This window comes from Megalopta genalis, chromosome 1 (genome assembly GCF_051020955.1).
Source record: "Megalopta genalis isolate 19385.01 chromosome 1, iyMegGena1_principal, whole genome shotgun sequence".
NCBI lineage: Eukaryota > Metazoa > Arthropoda > Insecta > Hymenoptera > Halictidae > Megalopta > Megalopta genalis.
Genome location: NC_135013.1, coordinates 12,115,073 through 12,130,507, shown reverse-complemented (window position 1 = coordinate 12,130,507; position 15,435 = coordinate 12,115,073). Strand labels below are relative to the sequence as shown.

Here is a 15,435-nt window from a genome sequence, read left to right as displayed (position 1 = left end):
ATATTTATATTACATTATATATTATATATTTATCTATTTTATATTAGTTTATAGAAGTAACGATTTATTCTGATTTTTAACAAGGGTTATTGTAACATTTGCCGTAAGTAACATATAAACTGAATAAATAACTCATAAATGCATCTTTGCGATACGAATGATCGTGAATTAAAAAATTAGTGACCCGCCATTTTGACGGCTTCCGTAAACCTAGCGTTGATTCGACTAAATTTTTCTCTCCGTCAATTCCGAACTTTCGATCGATGGTATGCGCGGAGGACGTACGCGTTCATAGTTCTCGGTGTTTGATTACGCCAGACATATTCGATAAATCAACGAGACTTTCCGCAAGTAGATAATTACGTCTACAATCACCGGCCTTCCTGTTCGATAACTAGAAATTATTTTACGCCTGCATGGGTTGCCGGACGCCAATGGGGGGAGCCCCAAGGACGCCAGGTGAATTTTCTGCTAATCGCGCAAACGCTCGATTGCCTGGTTATTTAAAATTCCACGATTCAATGAAGAAGTATCGCGTGCATGCGAGCAACGAACGGCCAAGGCAATTTGATCGAGCTGCGCGATACAGGCAGTCTATCTTTTATTTCGTCGACCGTCCTGCCCTTTTACGCACGAACAACCCTTCCACGTTTAATTGTATGATATTTGTGGTGCTAGCGTAACCAATAACACCAAGATTATATTGAGCAGTTCGCCACGATGATGAGGCTGTTTCTCACAACTTTTTACAATTTTTCATTGCTCCATTCGGGATCCTTGTGCACTTATGGCTCGTAAACGTATGGGAACAGTAAAATGTCGGATTAATTAGAACCCTCCGTTTTAGATAATTTCTCACCAAAATGATTGCCGCAATTCGTATATTTACGATACCGATCGTTTGTCAACCCTTGATTAAATGCAGAAATTGTAATTAAAGGAATAGTAATAATTATAAGAATTATAACGAAATAAGAAAACTATGTTTTAAATTTCTGTGTTTCGATGTCTCGGTTTCTATGAAAGTAATGTACGTACAACTCAAAAATACCAGTACATTCCATTTTGGTGTACAGGGTGTCCCGCATTTTTCCATACATATTTCGCGAGTGTGTTCTATAAGCAAAAATAAGAGTACTAATATTACAAAAAGTCCACAAATGCTTCGTTCAGAAGTTATGACAAAATTAAGAAATGTCACAGATACGATAACACCAACGTACAAGAGACGAATTAATTACAAAAATCATCATCGCCTGCGAAGAGATTAGACAACATCGCGGCTAACTGAAATTAACAATAAATGCTGGCAACAAAAAGACGGACGTCACTTTGAAATGTAGATATAGAAAAATTTAGCAACGTTTAAATCACATTTCGTATTTGTCATAAATTCCTAATAAAGCATTTACGGCCTTTTTGTTGTATAACATTTTAGTCTTATTTTTGCTTGTAGAACATGAAGAAAAAATGCGCTGTATGTAAGTACCTGATCAAGCGTTGACAAAATCCCAAGAAACGAATCTGTATCGAGGACTTTGAAGGACGAAATTCTGTATTTCGGACTCACCCTTTCAGCGTGATCGGCCGGCATTCCGTAAAGAGCGTTCTCCGCACGTGCTAGCCTGCCACTTAGGCCAAGAAGAAGGCTGGTGATCTTGCCGACTTCCTCCACGTGAAGCCGATACTTCGACGCTTCGGCGGGTCTCGCGACCGCGGAGATCCGCGTCGAAACTCGCGATCCCAGAGCTTCGTTCACCTCGCCCTCCTCCCTGACCGCCTCCTGCTCGGCCCTCAGGACTACCAGTTTCTTGTCGAGCCTCATCATCAGCTCCTCCTGCGAGGAAAATCGATTGCAGTCCGCCGGTCAAGCTTCACCGGTGCTCGTAAACCGCGATTCCACGGTCACGCGTGTTCCTCCGGAAACCGATTACGGAAGAAACGCTTTCCCGGTGATGTAAGAAGCGTCACAGTGATTTTCGAGGTCACCCGTGCTCGCCTCTATGTCGCTTTATGGAGCGAATAACGACGCGGTTTCATAGCTCGAATAATTAGTTTCACAATGACGTCGAAAGCGAAAGAACGCGAGGGAATTTTGCTTCTCGTTAGTTTTACAAAACGTTCGCGCAGGGTGACCCGTGACTTTATTACCGCGGTCGAGGTGATTCTATCCAAAAACATTGATAGTAGAATAGATAGTAGAATAAAATATAGATAGTAGAACTATGAAAACACAAATTTTCCTATTTGAAGCTTCGTTTTTCGAGAGAATCGAGGACAATCGACAAGTAGAAACGGATCTTCACAAATGAAGAAATCGTATTTTATATTTTCCACTTATTTTTCCACGTGGAATCGATGGGCCAAGAAGTTGTGTCTTAATAACCCCTTGCCCTCAGATATCGCGTCCCAATAACGCTGTCCACAATATCAACTAAAACGTGGAAACAAAATTTTGTTTACCAACGCTGTCCGCAATATCAACTAAAACGTGGAAACAAAATTTTGTTTACCAACAAACACAGGAAAAATTGTTTCGCACTTCTAACTGATCCGGCATTCTACAAATAACTTCATAAAGCGAGGAATTAAATGCATAGGTATTTTCTCGCCTACGAAATATTTCCCGGATATTAACTTTATTTTTACGCACGTCGATATCGTAACATTCGTTCTTTAGTTCTCTTTAATTATGCCATCCGATCTGTCAGTTCCTATTCATGTCCCAAGATACCAAACAATATTCAAACATAATACTATTTGAACTGCCTCCATATACAGGGTGTCCCAAAAATGTCTCGCAATCCGAGAGTGGCGGGTTCCTCGGGTCATTCGAAGTAATTTTTTCCTTTACAAAAAATTTCTCCGAGGCACCGTTAACGAGTTATTAACGAAAAACAGTGACCAATGAGAGGCGAGCTCAGCTGGCGCGAGGCGGCCGAGTCAACGGCGCCAGCGGTCGAGGCGGCCGGGCCAACGGCGCCAGCGGTCGAGGTGGTCGAATCCCAGCTCAGCTTGCGCGATTATTGGTCAGTGTTTTTCATTAATAACTCGTAAACGAAGCCTCGGAGAAAATTTTCGCAAAGGAAAAAGTTGCTTCAATTGACCTCAGGAACCTCCCATTTCGGATTGCGAGACACTTTCGGGACACCCTGTAGATATAATATACTCAAGTCTTTTAAATCGAAATAAGATTCTACGCTTCTATTCTCAATATTTAAACGTGAAAGTACAGCAATTTCTCCCTAATTCGCTCAGATTGCGCCCAAGAATGTACAATTTGGGAAGAGAAAATGCGATTATTCGATCCTTGCTGCTCGCTTTTATAGATACCGATTGTCAACAACTAACAAATAAAAGCAACACGCGAGACTCGAACAATCGTATCTCCTCTGAGCGCAAATTAAGGAAAAACTGCTATAACTGTTGGTATACAATACACATTCTTCGTTCCCGTGTAGAAATTTAATAGAAACAAAGAGTGCTACTCAATGCAACCGTGAATGAAATCTTAGTGCAAGAGACTAAGTTTCAAAGACAAATCGATCTTTCAATAACAAAACCTTCCGGCCAAGTGCTTGAAACTATTTCTGGCATTTCGTTGTCGGATTATTGCGATTCAAAAATTGCTACAAGCTCGTCGACCTACCTTCTTCTGCCTGAGATCGAGGCTGTCCGTTGGGATAACAGTAGCTGCATCCTCTTGACGCAAACCCTCGACGGTGACGTCCCTCGAGTATCTCGTGAGGAACCTGGCTTTTCCTTCGGACGTTGTAAAGTATGCTGACGTGGACGACAAAGGGCTGACCGATTCGGCCGAGATCGGGGTGACCGGTGTCGAGGGTATCGAGGGTATCGACTCGTGTCTGCAAATGGAAACACATCGACGTTACGATAGCTTAATCATTTACCTTCTTCGAAATATCGAATCGCGGTTACATTGGTTCGCCTGATCTGTATAGAATGCGGTTTTTATGCACCGATGATGAAAATAAGCGAGTGAAATTCCGGACAGTGAAAACCAGGGTTGGGCACACGGATTGCCTTAAATCGAACTGATGAAACACATTTGGATAATAGATAATGCTTTGGTATTTATTGGATGTTCGGATAATCGAGGTTCTACTGCGATTACCCTCACTTTTGCAATCTTGAAAGAGAATTTGTTTTTTTCCTTAAGTTTTTAATTTACGATTATTCAGCTTGTAAAATTATATTTATGATATATAATATATTATTATGTTATATATTATTTAGTTAAATATATATAAATATACATATATAAATATATATATATATACATAAATATATTATAAAATATATATATATTTTATAATATATTTATTTATATATATATATATATGTGTGTGTATTTTTTTACATTTATTCTGATTTTTAACTTGTGTTATTGTAATATTTGCCCCAAGTAACATATATATGTATATTACAATATTATATATATTACAAAACATTACAATAACACAAGTTAAAAATCAGAATAAACGTCTTCTTGTTACTTTTACAAACTAATATAACGCAGCTCCTTTCGGTGCTCCGTAAATCCAGTGTTAAAGATCTATAGCCGCCATATAATTTTCTGAATTTGCTAAATTCTAATCAGATCCCTAGATCTCTAATTTTTCTAAGCAAATCTAAGGAGACAACTGAACGTCGCTACTTTTTCCGATCGAGACGTATCCTACCGATTTCCATAGGAAAGTTAATCACGTGTTGCATCACTCGCATGACTCACGGTTGCCTGGATCGGCACGATTCGGGGAAGAGGGATGGTCGATTGATTTACGGTCACCGCACAGGAACGCGACTTGTCTCGCGGCAGAAGTCACGCGCCGCGTGGAAGATGACGAGGTCAACGCGCGCGCCACCGGGGGTTTCAAGTTCGCGGAATCAGAGAAGTGCTCGGCGCTGGCATCCGCCCGAGATAAGTGCGGTTTTATCTTCAAGAGCACGCGGGATCTGCGCGGCGGCTCCATCGCGCGAGGAGAAAGTGATAAAGAAAGGAAAGCTGCAGGCGGAGTGACCGCTCCGGAGGCGGTTCGAAAAGTAACCACGCCGATCGACCGGCTATTACGGACTCCGGCAGCTAGGCGTCGCAATTAATGAAAACCGGAAGCGGAGTTGGTGGGATCGTTGGGAGTTTCATCGCCGTTTGCCTCACGCATCTTGAAACTGGATAGGGAGACGGGCCCAGGTGCTTCTCGAGTAGGTTCGAACCCTAACAACCAACTATATATACGGCACAATTGAAAAAAATTCTACGTGAAACATTTAGCTCGAAGTATACATATCGTTTTGTATAAAAAAGTGAATTTCAAGGTCGTTTTATATTCTTGCTCCAATGATTTTTGATTTCAATTTTAGACAACGTGGAGATGATTCTTCGTGAAGAACTCTATTGAAAATGTAGAATAATATTTTTCCATACGAAGCATTGTTTTTGAGAAAACCGAGTTCGATGTTTTCGTTCAGTGTCTGATCACGACTGTCCGTATCTACTTGGAAACAGCGAAAACTCGATTTTCTCGTAAACGAAGGCACGTACGAAAAAATCTTTTTCTACGATTTCGATGCAGTTCTTCCCATAGAATAGTTCCCTTCTAATTGCAAGAACAAACGTACAACGAATAAATGAAAAAAGAATACTGTTTCAAAGCGGAGTTCGTACTCGTGTTCCAAAAAACAGTAAAAATTTAAGTGATTCTCTACGAATTATTTGTCAATTTTTCTGCGAGTGTGCGAGTTAAAATACGATCTTATAATCGATTTCATGGTTGTCTATTTCTTGTCGAACAGAAATAAAAGTAATTCACTCGGCAGTTTCCCGACAGCTTTCCTCCGAGGAAATTATCTTTTTCCCTGAGACGAACCGGGGGAATGCAAGCACTCCCCTAACGTCTTTCGGCGGAGCACGCTGTTTACACGGAACGAATCGAGCCGCAGTTTACGAGGAACGATCGAGCTAATCGCAGATTACTATGAACCGCGGCTACCGCGAACCCTTTGAAACGTACTTTCCCGAGCGCGTCGGTTCCATCTTCCAGGATCCGATCGAAACGATGTCGCCGCTCGTCCGTCGCGCACTGCCGGAGAAAATGATGCGTAGACCACCGACTAACCGGCCTAACAATATCATTTATGGCTAGTTACGCAATGATCTTGCGCCTCTGGTACTTTCTCCCGGCGCGTGCCGGCGTAAATATTGTCCTCGAGCGATGGGGCTACCGAGTGCCCGTTCACCCGGCGGAAATAATTGCTCGTCAATTTTCGACACCGATCGACCCGTCCGTAATACATGCTCGACCTATTTACTCACCAAGTGGGCCAGTCGGGCCGCTCTCAACCTATTCACGCAAATTTAGCGCGTCTTGCCCTATATAAATAAACCACGATACAGTAACATCGGAATTAGGCGGACTTTATATATATGTCATCCCTTTATTTATTTCAAATTTATATATTAAATATATAAATATATATTAAATATATATTATATATATATATATATATATATATATATATATATATATATATATATATGTCATCCCTTTATTTATTTCAAATTTATATATTAAACACAGGCTTCGAGATTTTTCAATCGTCCGCAATTATTCTGCGCAGAGGATGCGCTTATCAATTTTTATCTCGAAAACTGTTCGCTCGATTAAATCGAAGTTTCTTTTATTTCGATCGGAAAGACTTGGCCTATCGAGGGAATTTTTCCTAATTTCAAAGTTAATTTGACGAAGTTGATATCTGCGAAACAGATTCGTGCTTCGAAATTTTGACTGCCACGCAAATTTAGCGCGTCTAGCCCTATATAAATAAACTACGATATAGTAACATCGGAATTAGGCGGACTTTATATATATATAAGTCATCCCTTTATTAATTTCAAATTTATATATTAAACACAGGCTTCGAGATTTTTCAATCGTTCGCAATTATTCTACGCGGAGGATGCGCTTATCAATTTTTATCTCGAAAACTGTTCGCTCGATTAAGTTGAAGTTTCTTTTATTTCGATCGGAAAGACTTAGCCTATCAAGGGAATTTTTCCTAATTTCAAAGTTAATTTGACGAAGTTGATATCTGCGAAACAGATTCGTGCTTCGAAATTTTGACTGGCACGCAAATTTAGCGCGTCTCGCCCTATATAAATAAACTACGATATAGTAACATCGGAATTAGGCGGACTTTATATATATATATATAAGTCATCCCTTTATTAATTTAAAATTTATATATTAAACACAGGCTTCGAGATTTTTCAATCGTCCGCAATTATTCTGCGCGTAGGATGCGCTTATCAATTTTTATCTCGAAAACTGTTCGCTCGATTAAGTCGAAGTTTCTTTTATTTCGATCGGAAAGACTTAGCCTATCAAGGGAATTTTTCCTAATTTCAAAGTTAATTTGACGAAGTTGATATCTATGAAACAGATTCGTGCTTCGAAATTTTGACTGGCACGCAAATTTAGCGCGTCTCGCCCTATATAAATAAACTACGATATAGTAACATCGGAATTAGGCGGACTTTAAGTCATCTTTATTTCTTTCACCTTTTATTCCTTTTCACCTTTATTCATTTCAAATTGATATATTAAATACAGGCTTCGAGATTTTTCAATCGTCCGCAATTAATCTACGCGGAGGATGCGCTTATCAATTTTTATCTCGAGAACTGTTCGCTCGATTAAGTCGAAGTTTCTTTTATTTCGATCGGAAAGACTTGGCCTATCCAGAGAATTTTTCCCAATTCCAAAGTTAATTTGGCGAAGTTGATATCTGCAAAACAGATTCGTGCTTCGAAATTTTGCAACGGTTAACCCATTGACTGCCATGCAAATTTAGCGCGTTTTGCTCTGGGTGCCACGGTTTTATTTGAAAGAAAACATGAAGTTTTACGAAATATAATAATATTAAGTTACTGATATAATATTGCAATGGCATTTACAGCATTTTTTTATTGATAATCAATATGTTCTCTACACTATATACATTTTTCATTCATCCTTTCTAATAGTTCCTAACTCAAATAGCCATTTGTAGCCAATCGAAACTTGCAGCACCCACTACGAGATATCTCGTAGCTGGCAGTTTTGGTACAGACGCTTACTACGAGATATCTCGTAGTTGGCAGTCAATGGGTTAATCGATTATTCTCTGAATCGTTACGCATTTATGGTACGTGGAAAATAAAATATAAGAACGCTATTTATCTTCCACTCGATTAAAGAAACTTCTCACTGCTTTCTTTCAAATAATAGGTCTGTGTCACTGGACTAATTGATTTCCAATGCATCGAGACGATAAAAATCGGTTTTGAATAAATTAATAGATCATTTAAGATCTATATAAAAGCTTCTAACGCTGGCTTGACGGAACAATAAGTAGCTATTTTATGGTTACATCATAGAAATTTATCCAAACCTCCGACGATTTTTATTATAATACATGTCCGATGAAACAAAGTTCATTGAATAAATTCCCCACAAATATGCAGTTCTAATTTCAATAACCGAAAACGCAGAAATGTTGAAATTACGCGTTCTCAAATCTCGATTGACGCGAAGATAGCTCAAAGATCATCGGAGAAGATCGTATTTTCAGTCGATTGTTTCACAGATTATTTCGAGCCGAAGATAGCGGGGCTCTGTGAGATGATTTTAGGGAACAGACCAGCCTGTTCGAGTCGCAGGGTGAAACTTTTCATGACCTTGAGAACGGCGAACAGTTGGAGGCTTGAACGCCGAGCGATAAGTTACGGATCGCGCCAAGTTTATTCAGCTGTCGAGTCCTGTCATCGTCTCGCCGCGGGGAGCGTCCGCCGGTGAAAAACGACAATTAAATCCCGACGGTAATGGCGATTCGTTAACGACGCTCGCGAGCTACGCCCACGCGCGCTCGCCGGAGAATAAAGGATCTCTGTGAACGATTCTCCGCACGACCTCTTTAGCCACGCGTCCAAGACGGAGGATCAAGTTCAATACGCGGCGAATATCGAGATAATTCAATTTCGTTTCGCATTTGTATTACAAGTTCTGGAAGTAATTATGTTGCGGTGACCATTAACCCTTTCGCTACGGGCGGGTTCTCCACCGCGGTACTTCCGCTGAACGGAGCGCCGCGACATCGCTGCACGCTACGCGACGTCGATCGTCAGCGGGAGTACCGCGGCGGAGAATCCAAGCTGCTTGAATGTTTTCGTACGAAAAAATTTCTCTCCAAAGGGTATTTATAAATAAAGGGTATTCCAGGGTATTTATAACGTCTTAGCATGCGCTCTTTAATTTACAGTATGAGAGGAAATAACATTATGCAATATAATGCATCTTATGGAAGGCCACTATAGTGGCCCGTAGTACCTCAGTGGCATCTTATGGAGGGCCACTATAGTGGCCCGTAGTACCTCAGTGGCATCATACGAAAGGTCACTGTAGTGGCCCGTAGTACCTCAGTGGCATCTTATGAAAGGCCACTATAGTGGCCCATAGTACCTCAGTGGCATCTTATGAAAGGCCACTATAGTGGCCCGTAGTACCTCAGTGGCATCATACGAAAGGCCACTATAGTGGCCCGTAGTACCTCAGTGGCATCTTATGGAGGGCCACTATAGTGGCCCGTAGTACCTCAGTGGCATCTTATGAAAGGCCACTATAGTGGCCCGTAGTACCTCAGTGGCATCTTATGAAAGGCCACTATAGTGGCCCATAGTACCTCAGTGGCATCTTATGAAAGGCCACTATAGTGGCCCGTAGTACCTCAGTGGCATCATACGAAAGGCCACTATAGTGGCCCGTAGTACCTCAGTGGCATCTTATGGAGGGCCACTATAGTGGCCCGTAGTACCTCAGTGGCATCTTATGAAAGGCCACTATAGTGGCCCGTAGTACCTCAGTGGCATCTTATGAAAGGCCACTATAGTGGCCCGTAGTACCTCAGTGGCATCTTATGAAAGGCCACTATAGTGGCCCATAGTACCTCAGTGGCATCTTATGAAAGGCCACTATAGTGGCCCGTAGTACCTCAGTGGCATCATACGAAAGGCCACTATAGTGGCCCGTAGTACCTCAGTGGCATCTTATGGAGGGCCACTATAGTGGCCCGTAGTACCTCAGTGGCATCTTATGAAAGGCCACTATAGTGGCCCGTAGTACCTCAGTGGCATCTTATGAAAGGCCACTATAGTGGCCCATAGTACCTCAGTGGCATCTTATGAAAGGCCACTATAGTGGCCCGTAGTACCTCAGTGGCATCATACGAAAGGCCACTATAGTGGCCCGTAGTACCTCAGTGACATCTTATGGAGGGCCACTATAGTGGCCCGTAGTAGCGAAAGGGTTAAAAGTCATGTTTCAATGGTACAGCTTCATGCGTTCACGGCGGCTGGAGGTACATACATGAAATACGAGACCGTTGAAACGTTTTCTTCACTTTTACCGCGACGAGAGGAAGCTTGTGTTCTCCCATGGGAATACTGTGCCTGGTAAAAATTATTCGAACACCTTTTAACCCTTAGCGCTCCGTTGGCTCCGCTATGGAAACACTCGTCATTTGTTCCGTAAATCGAAGGCTCTGCTGCGGAGCCCAATTTTTTTAGCATGATTACACCGAAGATAACTTAATCATCGCCGCGGCCTCGATCCGTCGATGGGATACGACAGTGGCGAACCGCAAGCTATTTCGATCTCAAACGACGCGAAAATCACAACCACCGTGCGATCTTTTACGAGTTGGCCTCTGAATGAATGCGAAAAGATGCCACCTGTTTCGTTGTCCATTAGAGATTTCTTTTTGCTTGAACAGTTAGCTGCTTTTCACGCGTATACTCGTCGCAGCACGAAATGTTGCGATATCTACGCGACGAGTATACTCGTCGAAAACAGCTGAGAATAGTTCAGAATAATTTGATATTCTATATTTGATTATATATTTTATAACAGTGTTGTATTTGAACAAATTATAAAGAAAATCAAACATGTACAGCACAATTATAGTAACCTGTACACTTTTTCGAAGAGATTGCAACAGCTAACCGGTTACATAAGTACTCTCTGTTCAACGTTTAATGTTTCGATTGTATGGATTTTTTGTACAGCATGATCCTACGATCTCTTTGAAATGCAACGGTGTATTTTTTTAGTAGTATTGTGTATATTTGAACTTATTTAAACGATGCATAAAGAGAGCAAGGCACCATAAAGACAAGTCGAGGGATTCTACAGAATTATTGAATACAAACATTGTTGTTGTATTTTCGGCGATTTAAGCAGAACAAATTTCTAAAACTAAAAATCTGTCATTTTCATGCCGAAACGTGAATAGAAATTCTCTATTGGAACGCAAAATTGGCGTTGAACACATTATTATTTACATTATTATTTGAATATCAATATCGCTTGTTCAATAATTAACTAATAACTTGAATCGTAATATACCATGATTTTTATGCGCAAGCATGAATATTTAACGCGTGTACACTTGCCGTAATCTTCGACCGAGCATACTTAGCTGGTCTCGCTAGAAGTTAGCAGAGTAATAAACGATTAATAAAACATCTTAGAGCGTGTCACAAACTTAAACATTCGTCTTCGTCTCATCGACACGCTACTGACGCAAACTTATTCAAATTCACGCAAACTACTGCAAATTAACCCTTAGCGCTCCGTTGTCTCCGCTATGTTGACACCGAAGATGCTATGTTTTTGTCGACGTTGGCAATTGTTATTTGTAGTGAAAACGTGCTCAGCGTGTGTACCATTACGATTAAAACATTTTTTGCCCATTTTTATGCTTAACAACGTAAAAAGAATAAAATCAAACGCTTTCGCGAGGACGTGTAATCTTTTCCGCTCGAAATAAGGCTTCCTTCATCTCGGGCGCTTTGCTCCAAAAATGTGCCGGAGTTGCTGGTAGTGATATTTTTCAGAGAAACGCTGTTCAACGTTATTTTAGAACGTCCGAAGAATATTTACTACTTTTTAATTTAATTTAATTATTAATCGAGCAAAAGATATTTCTGTTTCAATAATTCCGTATCCGAACAGAATTCAACAGACGATTCGCGATGCTAATTTTATAATAAATCGCGTCAAAGAACACGAGGGATATATTTATTTAAGAATTGCGAAGAATATCATTAACACGTTCCGTGCCACGTGTACCATCGATGGTACACGCTTGCATGTTTACTTAGTGAACTGAACAAATTGTTTACAAGAAATTTAGAACCGAAGAATCAATTTCCACCGCAAGAATGGGCGTTGATAAGTTTTTGTTACGTTGTTATGTGTACGAGAATTAATAATTGCACGTAATACATCAAGTTTTAGTAAAATATCAAAGTGTGAAGATTCGAGTAAAAAAAGCTCGGCACGGAACGTGTTAATAGTAAATTTACCCATTTCTCAAAATAAGATTTCCTTTATCTCGGGCGCTTTGCTCGAAAAATGTGCCGGAGTTGCTGGTAGGTAGCACTCGAGAAACACGTGGAGCGCTAAGGGTTAAAACGCGATTACTTTTTTCCATCTGTACCAAACGAATCGATCGTTTCTTTTTAATATCGGAGGCACTTAGCATACTGTACAATGACTAAAAATACTGTTCTATTCAATTTTGCTATTACTTGCAATAACAAAAACGTTTCTTCAACTTTTTATCGGAGCTTATAACGAAAATTTAGAAATTGTATTGTTATGCAATCACAGTTTATCGGAGGTTATTTCTATTCCGTTGCCAGCTAAGTTTTGCCGGTACGTTTAACGAGAAACCGTGGCTGGCGTGTGCCGTGCGTGTAAATACGAGAAAATTAATCCTGATACTGAGTCGAGCATTAAAAACACCGCGGGGAAATCGCGATCGATAATCGTCGGGGCCCGTGTTCTCGAGCTGGTTCGGTGAAAGTGCCAGTCGCGTGGGGCAACCTGTATGAAATATCGGCGTCCTGTATCATCTAGGAAGATCAAATCGCGTTTATGTAACGATAATGACAAGCTGTCGAATCGTTGTGCACGTTGGATACGAGGATCTTATTTGTTCCAAAGGCTGCGGGTCCTGCAGCGAGAAACCGAAGAATCGGACTCGCTGGAACAATCGTAAACTATGGAGGATTCTAGACAGGTGACTGGGGGAAGCTGTCGCGGTGATGCAACCGGTGCACTTGCATTGGCTGCAAACTTGCATCCGTGCACTTCCTTACTATCTCTTCGTTTCTTAATTTTTTTCTTGAAGATTTTTAGCATTCTCGCGTCGATAAAAATTGCCCGAGTTTTGCAATCGTTGAAACTGCTCTGAAAATTGTCAACCACGTTTCATGTAATTTAGAAAGATTCCCATCTACACGTATTGGAATATGATAAAACTGCTAATAGATTTTTTTAAAGACATTATTATTAAGAATTAAAAGTATATTATAGAATTATAAAATATAATCTAGCTACAAAATTATAAAATATAATTCCTGAAGCATCTGTTAACCCTTTAAGTATTTATCTTGTATACGTCTTACGAGTGAGAGCCACATTGTCGTTTCTTTTTATATTCATAATATAAGTGCAAGTAATATAATCTGAATGGCCATATAAATAACCCCATAAAAATACAGCAAAATGCAAATATTTCATTTACCATACTCTCCAGTTTCGGTGAAAGAGTTAACCGCGTTTCCGGTGAAACACAGTTTTCGTAAAAGAGAATTATCTGGTCATCAAAAATTACGTAAAGTCGCGCATCGATTTAATTTTCTGTGAGAAACAGTCGCCGAAAGTCTTCCACCGCGGGAGAGACCTCGCACAATCTTTCCTTTCGCAACCGCGTCGAAAAACGCGTCGCTCCTCCCCTGTAATTCGAAAGAAACGAACGCGTTCGAAGCGTCAACAGCCTTTGGGCCGCTATGCAAATACGCATTTTTACAGGAACGAAATTCTGAAAACTGCCGGAGCAGCTGGCGCATTAAGGCGCATTACATTCTGAACCGACTTAATTTCCACTAAAATCCGTGTTCGGCGAACGATCGGCGGACCAATGATTACTCGCGGCGGGCAATTACTCGAAAATTGATCTCGAGTGACGCGCGCTGCGTCCGCGATGCTTACTTTTTCTCGTCGTCGGCCCCGTTTTCAGAGCACGGGCTCGCGGGCTCTTCGAGGGACAGCCGGCGCCGTGGTCTCGGCTGCAAGGTCGCCTCCACCCTGAACAGACCGGAAACGTAGTCGGTGGGCTTCTTGTGCTCCGGCGCTGGAACTGATAACACACACACACGAAATCGTTACACGCTTATATGTATTAGACTTGGGTTCCCCCTTCGAGAGAGGGCTTGCCAGGGCTCGCGAAGCCGTATCGCGCGTGTTCAATATCGCGGGAATGCAGCGTCGGCTAATTGAATAACGCGGCGGTTCATTGGGTTAGCGCTTATTAAAGGAAAAGGTCGTCGCCCTCCGGCAACGTGCTCCTTCGCCGGTGACGCACGATTCTGTGAGACCGTTTGTTGCTCATTGATTCAGCCGTGCCGGTTGTGGTTCGATAAGTAGACCACCGTTGTGTGTGTGTACAATATTTTTCCTCGGACCTTTGATCTGGATCTAAAGCAATCAGCGGAGGAAAAAGGTGGTTGGCAATTTTAAGATAATTCTCGATGGTGCGGGATACGTGGATTATTTGGTCAAGTTAGTTCGAAGGGAATTGCTGCAGGGAAAGGATCTCAGCTGCGAGATTTTAGATAAGATTTTCCGAGGTTGTTCATTATGAAACGAGAAATGAAAAGTTGTGCCAGTGACAATTTGATAGAAATTCGCGGTGAAACCTGCTGGATAAGTGCACACTTGTTTATAAAGTTTCAGAAAAATGTTTAGGAATAGAGGATCTTCAGGTGTAAAATTGCACATTGTAAAACAAGAAAGAATGGTAATTGCAGTTGCAGTTTCGAGATAACTCGCAACGAAACGTGCAGGATATGTGCATACTAATTTATTAGAGTTGCAGAAAAATGTTTACAAGTAGAGAATCACCAGACGCAAAGTTGTTCATTGTAAAACAAGAAAGAATGGTAATTGCAGTTGCAGTTTCGAAATAAATTGCAACGAAACGTGCAGGATATGTGCATACTAATTTATTAGAGTTGCAGAAAAATGTTTACAAGTAGAGAATCTCCATGTGCAATGTTGTCTATTGTAAAACAAGAAAGAATGGTAATTGCAGTTGCAGTTTCGAAATAACTCGCAATGAAACGTGCAGGATATGTGCATACTTATTTATTAGAATTGCAGAAAAATGTTTACAAGTAGAGGATCTTCAAGTGTAAAATTGCTCATTGTAAAACAAAAAATAAAGATAACTGCAGTTGCAGTGTCAAGATAACTTGTAACAAAACATGCAGGATACGTGCACACTTATTTAGAAAGTTTCAGAATTGTGTTT

The 15,435-nt window shown here is 40.9% G+C and overlaps 1 protein-coding gene across 4 annotated transcripts in view; it reads right to left on the bottom strand.

Moving 5' to 3' along the window:
* The window catches only part of Shrm (shroom), a 480,715-nt gene that overhangs the window by 5,113 nt on the left and 460,167 nt on the right, over positions 1–15,435 (bottom strand). For all 4 annotated transcript variants that reach the window (XM_076521392.1, XM_076521401.1, XM_076521403.1 and 1 more), the window contains 3 exons: positions 14,115–14,262; positions 3,650–3,866; positions 1,571–1,837 (listed from right to left, as the gene is read on the bottom strand). In XM_076521392.1, the coding sequence (XP_076377507.1) occupies positions 1,571–1,837; positions 3,650–3,866; positions 14,115–14,262 (632 nt within the window). The remainder of the gene's footprint in view (positions 1–1,570; positions 1,838–3,649; positions 3,867–14,114; positions 14,263–15,435) is intronic.